We start from the raw sequence: 8,769 nt of genomic DNA, 5'->3' as shown, positions 1-8,769 counted from the left end.
TTTCCACCCCAGCGGAATCACGCCACAGCAATGCAGACTGTGCGCCGTTGAACTACGTCTCCCTGACTGAACCTTATTCCAACTATATCACTCGACGTTTGATATAGCTGTTGCGCAGAATGTAACAGTGTGGGGGATGGGTTCTCGTCGTTTGTTGGTGGGGCATCTATGGTTTGTTCAATTGGTGCTTAGCAACGTTGGAACACTCTCACTCAGACGTACCTCCGTAGCGAGCTCCTGTGACCTCCGCTATCTGGAAACAGCGCCAAAGCTTTAGCAGCAACAGGGCGTAGTTGTAACAACTAGTGGTGAGCAGACTCTTGTTGAAACCTTGGCCGCGTTTTCTTTGCTCTACACTGGCTTACGTGGGAGTTGTATCAGTATGCAAGGGAAGTCACTGCACGAGCATGCTCCCAGCGAGAAGAAAGAGCCAAGGTCCAGGCAAGCGAGTCGGTGGTGGTGGAGGGATGATGCAGCTGATACGAAGAAGGAACCTCTATCTCACGCTCAGCTCCGGACTGCCACGGCGCTATGTAGTAGTAGGATCGTGCCTAAAGAGACCTTGGCTTGGTCCTTGGTCTTGAGGCCGAGGCCTCTAAGCTAACCTAGCTTCTCGCTACTCCGTCGTTGCATGAAAGTAGCGAAACGGTGCTTGTGACCATCGGGTATCGAGTAGTGAGTAGTAGCGCCATCGATCACAGACGGTTGACCGGATCTGGGGTAACGGAGAACAAATAGATCATCGCTGAAACGACTTGGCTTGCGCGCCTCTTGTGTTCGTATCCTACGAGCCCGGACAGGTAGCAGACGTCCGTCTAACACTTTCAGATTTAGGAGATTCAGACAACCGGGTCTGCTGCTCGGCAGTATGTGTAAATGTTAACGATTAGTAAACGACGCCTAAGCGACACGGTTTCTTACACTGTCCTCATATCTGGGTGCATCACGGCTATAAGCAGGCCACTTGGCGCCATGCCAGATCTTGAGCCATGGCCGTTGTATCTTGTTGTGTTCAAGGTGGCTTGCAGATACGAGAGATCCTCCAAGGAGAGATTGGCTGACCGGCTAATGTTGTGCTACCTGTTGGAATTTCTTCGGCTCACCAATTTCTGCCAGGCCACGCCTATGATCCGACGGAAAATTCAAGTTATCGTGTCAAGCCTCTTCGACTCCCTTCCAAGATTCCAAGGTTTCAAGATTTGCTGATGGTTCAACGCAGTCAGCTTTTCCGTTCGCGTATCGAAGCCGCGGTCCTGTTCGGCGACGGGCGCGGAGTCGCTTCACAAACTATAATTACCATTGATATAGCCTTTCTGTCGGCGCGATTGGTGTGCCAGACGGGATGTGTTGCAGGTTTCCAGGTATCGCGCATCGTTCCACGATGTACTAGGTCCAAAGAGGTAGACGGCCCCGCCGTTGTTCGGCTTGCGGGGTAAACTCAAGTCCTGCTGGTACGTCCCGTGTACCTCAAGGCTCCTCGCCCAGGTGGTCTCGACGCTGCTTATATTAAATGGTACCGGTCCTACGGGCCATCTCCAGGGCTGAATCGAGCGCGGGTAGAGAGTGGAACTCGGTCGTGTGTCCAAGTGCGCTCTCTACCGTCATGCGTTTCCTTGGTACGGAGAAGCCAAGTCTGGGGTACTATGAATTGACACTGTTAGTACCTTTGCAGACCCTGTTGTAAGTACTCAGACGCGCTGCATAGCATCCCGAGAACCCGTCCAACCGTGGAGCCCTGCCGTCCTCAACATTTAGACGCCTTGGTACCTAGGTAGTGGAAGTAGAATGCATCAGCTGTAGACTACACACGCCACTCATACGATGATGACGGAGCTACTCTGCACCCGGGTAGCGGTTCTCATGCGTACGAGCTTCCTGCAGGAACGCTGTTTCACCACCGCAAAACAATTGCACGTGGCGATCGAGTAGGAGATGTATGAACCTGGCTATCGTCCTCCAACAATAGATGATCGTTCCGCGGCGCAGCATGACGCCGGAAACTTCTGGAACGCGTCAAGACGGTCCACGTAACAACACGCTTGCTTTTCTGACCAACAGGGCGGTACATTCTGGCGCGTCAGAACTGCAAGTTTTGATTGCGGACGAGTATGCATGCGGACGCAACTCAGCGCTTCGACCGCCTCGGCCTGCAAGCCTGGTATTCGGGATGGCGCAAGTAGTTCTCATGTCTCCCGTCGTCCGTGATGGTACGAACCACGGTAGTTGCTGCCCGGTGGTAATCTGAAGGCGGCAGTCAGCATCCGCGCGACTCGTGGGCTCAGCGAACGCATTTGAATAACGGTGTGTCAAATGAACCCACCGGCAGCGCGAAGAGATATGCCAGTTCGGCCCGCGCAACGATTACCAAGGGGTGAACATTTCTCCAACAATCAACCCCCTGGCTAAGAGCCGCCTAGAACGCAAATGGTTAGCGGTAGTGTGCCTGGCATCGCATCCTCCACAGTCGCCTAAATGCCCAGCCAGACCCTCCCCCGCAACTGAGCACGGCAAAAGAAGACGCCAATGTCGCATTCGACTCAGCGGAGGTTGGACGACTCGTCGAAAAGGAATCCGGACCGCACAAGCTGCGGCGCAGTTGGCAGAGGCAAACGCCTCATCAAAGACCAACCATGGCGTTCACGCAACAGATTGCGCAAAACTATGCGAATACGCATCAGCACGGCGAGACCGCGGATGGCACCGCTTTGTGGCACTGCAAATCTTTGACGCATTCGGCCTCTTCGCAGGCATCGCTGACCCTGAAGACCATTCGGGGGCAGAACAGGGGCGTGCTCCACGTGGTGGCGGCGCATTGTTGTTGTTCTTTTCCGTCCTTTGCCGCTTGAAACTCACACGCGACAACATTTTGGTGTCTGCACAGCGAAGCTTACTCGTCTCTGACAAGGAGCACCCAGCCTGTCTACGCTCAAGCAGTGGAGTCGTCCGGCGGGCCCGAGTACGACATGTCTCTCGAGTCGTCTCCCTGTATCAGAGGGGCACCTGAAGCCAATATTGGGCGTCCGCTCGGCTGGCAATACACTCGCTGATTGACAGGGGACGGAAGCTCCCTGGACGCAATGGCCCATGTCAAACTTACTCTCATCAACCCTGCAACTGTAGCGTGCTGAGAAGCTTAGCGATCGTCTAGGACCCGTCCACGCCGTCCAACATGCCGCGTCTGGGGCACCTGCATTTCCGTTTGGCCCGGTAAAGAAGTCAGTTGGACGATCTCCTTCCTTTCATGTGTTCGGTCCATATCAGGGCACACTGCTCCACCCAGACTAGTTGTTGGCATCTATTGACATTATTTCCTATATCCTTCGCACATGCCCTAAGCTGTGGATCTTTCTCGCGGAGAATACCTTTAGTGTTGACTCCTCCTTTGTGCATACAACAAAGCCAAGCCACATCCCACCTGACCTACTCAACCTATCTGACCGTTCGACAACGTCCTGTCACACAGTAGCCTGCTTATTGGCGCTCGACAAATCTTGGGGCGGTCACTGGATCTTACAGAGCACGAGACCGAAATTGCTTCGTTGCAGGCGCGATTCGACGATTTGTTGCTTGCCGGCCATGGTCTCTTGATGAGCTGAGAACAGAACTACGTCCGATCATCTTATCGGGCCGCTTCAACTCGCATACGACGATCTGTTGCAACCATGGCGCCCTACGATATGGCCATTATAACCTCCGCCCTGGAAGACCGTTCTATCAACAAGCCGTACGACCCAACCTTGGACAGCATGGATCCGCTCAAGCCCGTCTACAAGGCAGGGCTTATTCCCCTTGGCATATTCGCCATGATGAGTTTATTATCAGTTACGGCTTTGCTCGGATTCATCACTCAACGAATGATATCGTGGCGGAGACACTACAGACAATATGTCGGATACAACCAATACGTTATCCTCATCTACAACCTCTTAATCGCAGATCTGCAACAATCAATCGCCTTCTCGATATCCTTCCATTGGCTCCGACTAAACAAGATCGCGGCACCCACTGGCGCATGTTTCCTGCAGGCCTGGTTCCTGCAAATTGGGTAAGCATTATCCCCATCCGATATGTCTGTGATATAGACACTGACTCTGTGTACCCGTGTTCAGAGATGTCGCGAGCGGTTTCTTCGTCCTCGCAATCGCGATACACACCTGGTTGGGCGTGGTCAAGGGATACAAAATGCCATACTTTTGGTTTGTGGTGTCAATCCTCTCGATTTGGGCCTTCGCATTGTTTCTCACGGTGCTTGGACCGGCGCTCTACCAGGAGCGATACTTCGCTCGTGCTGCAGGATGGGTAAGCCTATCCCTCTCCGACTTCCGTGTACCCAGGAACTATTTGGACTGACTATCAGTAGTGCTGGGTTTCCCACAACTACCAAGAAGAAAGGCTTTGGCTACACTACTTGTGGATCTTCATCGTGGAGTTCGGAACAATCATCATCTACGCCCATGTCTTCTTCCACCTCCGCGGTCGCATCCGGAGCATCATCGCGAACGATACTAGCAAGCTCACGCGCGCGACCAAGTTCATGGTCATGTACCCTTTCGTATACGTCCTCCTCACATTGCCCATAGCCGTGGGTCGCATGGTAGCGATGACCGGTCATGCAATGCCCGAACTCTTCTACGTCGTGGCTGGCTCGCTTCTCACATCGTGCGGCTGGATCGATGCGCTCTTGTACACCTTGACACGGCGGGTTCTAGTCTCAGGAGACTTGAGCACAGGGCACTACAACAGAACCGTCACTGCGACCCTCACGAACGCAGCACGACCAGGCGACGCCGATCATTACGGCCTACATTCCATGAGCAACAAAGAACCCCTCACATCCACTGCCCGCACCGTCACCATAGTAGGTGGCAGCAACAGGCTCTCACGAATAGTGGACCACCGCCGCGGGCGCAGTTACACAACGCGGTCACGACTCGAAGACACGCTACACGAGGACGAAAGTCCAACACGAGCAGGATCACAAGATTCGATAATCAAAAACACGCCCACAGGGCACGGCATCAGTATTGTCACAGAGACAAGTGTGCAGGTGGAGACTGCTGACGACAAAGAGTTCGAAGCAGGACGGCCACGATCGAAAGACTGGAACGATGAATACAGTCGAAGGTCGTCATGAGACGGGTATACTTTCACCCTTGACCTAGTCCTCCTCAAAGCGACAACGTCCGTTGCTCGCAGAGACAACTGCACTACACACCGACCCCGTTGTCCCACCTTGACTCGATACTACTTGTACACTATCGTTTGTTCAGCACGAAAAGCGTAGGCGTTGGACTGGCGCGACTTCCTGTTTCCTTTGTTTCTAAGCTATGTTGTACTACACTATCTACCAAGAGGTAGCATTGAGATACCCGAATACAAATAACAACTACAACTTCAAATGTACACTGTCCGATTCTAGTGTACCACACCACGATGTGTTTGTGTCTGAGCGTCATGTAAAAGCGCAGTACTACATAGAACAATACATATCGTCCCCCATGTTCTACCGCCTACTGTTCATGTGAAAGTACATACGCATACATTCGGAGTAAAAACGAGACCGGTCAATCCAACATCCGTTCCACGTTTCACGTTATCGAAAGTACTAACCTCGCGAAGTTCTTAGCAGATACTCGGAGTGCGGTGCGAGGCTCCTCGCGAAACCTTACGCCTAGTGTATCCCGACGAACAACGGAGTGCTCACCGAATTCCAAGACAGCGTTACGCTAAGCCGTCCCGATGTCCAGATGGATTGCATTTAGATCGTATCATTCGTATTACGGGCGTGCTTCCTGTGTTGCACGAAATGAACGCCGACTTGAAGGGTGCTGGAGCCGGCTTCGTAGAGAAGCTTTCGAGAGCCACTTCATCGAAGGGAAAAAATGCACATTTCCCTACAGCCAGTAGTAGCAGTGAATCACCCGAAGGTCTGTATTGCATTCAGAATTTGCTATTTTCGTCTCAGCACTAATGTATTGTACAGTCCTCTTTTCAGTTTCATCCTTGATCGGGGTGGGGTGGAGCAGAGTATGCCTTGGAAGTGTTGGCAGTGGTCCGGGTACTGAAGCCGACAAAACAAAGGGTATTGCATCAAGCGAGCGTGAGAAAACATACTCATCGCTTATCTTACATAACACGAACCATTCATCGTTTAGACGTACAGGGTTAAGCTATGGTAGTACGCGTGGTTCATGGTGGTGATCGCAATCGCTGAAGTCTGACAGTATGCTGCTTGATGAGATGTCGCAAGTATAGAAGGCGAGGCTGGAGGAATTTGTCACGGCGCGCTTCTAGCACTCGGTAAGAATGGCAATGGCGGGCGTTGGCTGCAGGTGTAAACTTTCATGGCAGCGATCCTGGGAACATAATAAGAAACTGATCCGACGTACCGCGGTCTACATTCCTACCAAAACGAACGTTCAAACAACTGCTAAGGCAACGTAGACTTGTTCATTATTCGTAATTGACATTACCCCCTATCGAGCGCATAGGTCCACGCCCAAGTCGTTCCGTGATTGGTTTGATGTTGACTGTAGACTGCAGATAGTAGAAGTTGGTGGAGAGTCTCGGGCGATGATTACGGTAGGACTTCACACTTCAACACAAGACACTGCATGTACTGGGATTGGAGGATGATGTTTATTGGCGTGAGGGGTCACTCAAAGCCATTTTGGCACACCACTGTATCTGCACCATGATATCGCCGGTTTCCATGCGTAAGAAAGTGCAGAAGGAGAATAATCGAGAAGTCCGAGAAACCACGCCGTTGACCATCCGTATCCCATTTTGCCAACCAATCCACCCGGAGCCACCTGTCCACGTCTAGATGTAGGTCTCGTAAGGTACGGGTGTGATGTTCTCCGGCTTCTGCTCCTTGAGGCTGACAATGTGCTCGGCGCGGGGCTGTGCGGGCTGGCGCTTCATCTGTTGGGGCTCGCCAGTCTCCTTGGCCTTTTGTTGCTTGGCGAAGTTGAGCTTGACGCGCTTGAGGAAGTCCTCTCGTGAGCGGGAGTGGCGGACGTGCTCGATGCGGACGTTGATGCGCTTCTCCATGTATCGGTTGCCGACTTGCTTCTGGAGGATGACACCGACGGCGGACTTGGTGACGTTGTAGACGATACCGGTCTTGCCGTGGTAGACCTTGTAGGGCATACCCTTCTGGACGGCACCTGTTTTGCATAAGTCCTCCGCTTCAACCGCTTTCGCTGTGGATCTAGGGTTGCGTACCGTTGGCTACGACATCGACGATATCACCGACCTTGTACTGCTTGAGGTAGGTCGAGAGCGGGATCATTCCCTTTTTCTTGAAGTCCCTAGAGAAACTGTCGCAGCGTCAGCAATCGTCGCATGAATAGAGTGCGCCTTTGATTCAGACTGCGGTCTGGTACTGCGGTCTGGTCCTTCGGTCGCATTGGGAGAGTCGCAATCATTTCAACTTACGCATAGCGCGTACCCGCGCGGAGACCGGCTGCGTGACCCATTGTGTGTTTGAAGTTGGGCTGGTGGTTAGTAGCTGAGCTGTTGTTGATGGCGGAGTGCTTGAATTTGGCAGAAACGAGGCAGTGTGCGGTGGTCGCGCATTCGACCAATCGGGTGCTCTTGGCAAAGACCCACATGCGCACTCGCTACGCAAACACCGAATATTGACCATCTTTTTGTCGTTCTCTATCGCAGACTCAACCATCGACAACCACAATGGCGCCTCCCCGATCCTACTCCAAGACGTACAGCGTCCCCCGTCGTCCTTTCGAGTCCGCTCGTCTGTATGTGCAACCCCATGGCCACTGAGCGAGAGCGTGCTCCGCTTATGTCTGGGACACAAGTTAATGTTGGGTTAGGGATACTGAGCTCAAGCTCGTCGGCGAGTATGGTCTCCGCAACAAGCGCGAGGTCTGGCGCGTCCAGTTGACTCTGTCCAAGATCCGTCGTGCCGCTCGGTGAGTGCTCATTGTTCTCGTCTGCGCAATTGATGCGCAGGCCGCGACGTACGAATTCGCTAACATTTCGCAGTTCGCTTCTTACTCTTGACGAGAAGGACCCCAAGCGTCTCTTCGAGGGTAACGCTCTCATTCGCCGTCTCGTGCGTGTCGGTGTCCTTGACGAGTCCCGCATGAAGCTCGATTACGTCTTGGCCCTCAAGATTGAGGACTTCTTGGAGCGCCGTCTCCAGACCTGCGTCTACAAGCTCGGTCTCGCCAAGTCTATCCACCACGCTCGTGTCTTGATCCGCCAGCGCCACATCCGGTATGCATCCGCCCGCACTTGCTGAAGAAGCGCGCGACTAACAGTATCACAGTGTCGGCAAGCAGATCGTCAACGTCCCCTCCTTCATGGTCCGCCTCGACTCCCAGAAGCACATCGACTTCGCTCTGACCTCGCCATTCGGTGGCGGCCGCCCTGGCCGTGTCAGGAGGAAGAAGGCCAAGGCCGCCGAGAAGGGTGGTGACGAGGACGCCGGCGAGGAGGACGAGGAGTAGACTTGACGCCAAAAGGAATGATTCATGGACGACAGGCGTTAGGCACGATGGGATGAATCTCTTTGATAGTCATCCTGTCCTGGAAAGCACTATATCCCTTGTGGGTCTCGGCTGGTGGATGATCTACATATACTTCACGTAGACACTGCCCAAAAATTTTCAACTGCCATCGTCTGTCTTAGTTCACTTACAATGCCCGTGAGAATGTAAATGATGCTTGTCCACGTACGGTTTGTAGGATCTCACAACACCCTGCAGCCTACATTGATGCTACGTCTTATCATTTACTAGT

The 8,769-nt window shown here is 53.0% G+C and overlaps 3 protein-coding genes across 3 annotated transcripts; 2 read left to right on the top strand and 1 right to left on the bottom strand.

The window, feature by feature from the left end:
* Window positions 1–3,662: 3,662 nt before the first annotated feature.
* On the top strand, window positions 3,663–5,134 carry J4E84_003086 (uncharacterized protein; the record flags this gene model as incomplete). The annotated part of the gene is made up of 3 exons (XM_049385704.1): window positions 3,663–4,045; window positions 4,110–4,299; window positions 4,361–5,134. The coding sequence occupies 3 exons, from the start codon at window positions 3,663–3,665 to the stop codon at window positions 5,132–5,134; spliced, it is 1,347 nt and encodes a 448-aa protein (XP_049246581.1).
* A 1,688-nt stretch (window positions 5,135–6,822) lies between these two features.
* On the bottom strand, window positions 6,823–7,481 carry RPL21A (60S ribosomal protein L21A; the record flags this gene model as incomplete). Its single annotated transcript, XM_049385703.1, has 3 exons — window positions 6,823–7,169; window positions 7,228–7,322; window positions 7,441–7,481. 3 exons carry the CDS (start codon window positions 7,479–7,481, stop codon window positions 6,823–6,825), a joined length of 483 nt encoding a protein of 160 aa, XP_049246580.1.
* A 214-nt stretch (window positions 7,482–7,695) lies between these two features.
* Window positions 7,696–8,477, top strand: RPS9 (40S ribosomal protein S9; the record flags this gene model as incomplete). Its single annotated transcript, XM_049385702.1, has 4 exons — window positions 7,696–7,763; window positions 7,839–7,937; window positions 8,011–8,244; window positions 8,297–8,477. 4 exons carry the CDS (start codon window positions 7,696–7,698, stop codon window positions 8,475–8,477), a joined length of 582 nt encoding a protein of 193 aa, XP_049246579.1.
* Between the last annotated feature and the right edge of the window lie 292 nt (window positions 8,478–8,769).

Source organism: Alternaria hordeiaustralica (assembly GCF_023758085.1).
Source record: "Alternaria hordeiaustralica strain BMP 2776 chromosome Unknown scaffold_4, whole genome shotgun sequence".
Lineage (NCBI taxonomy): Eukaryota > Fungi > Ascomycota > Dothideomycetes > Pleosporales > Pleosporaceae > Alternaria > Alternaria hordeiaustralica.
The sequence above is the reverse complement of the archived record's forward strand: the minus strand, read 5'-3'. Positions and strand labels throughout refer to the sequence as shown.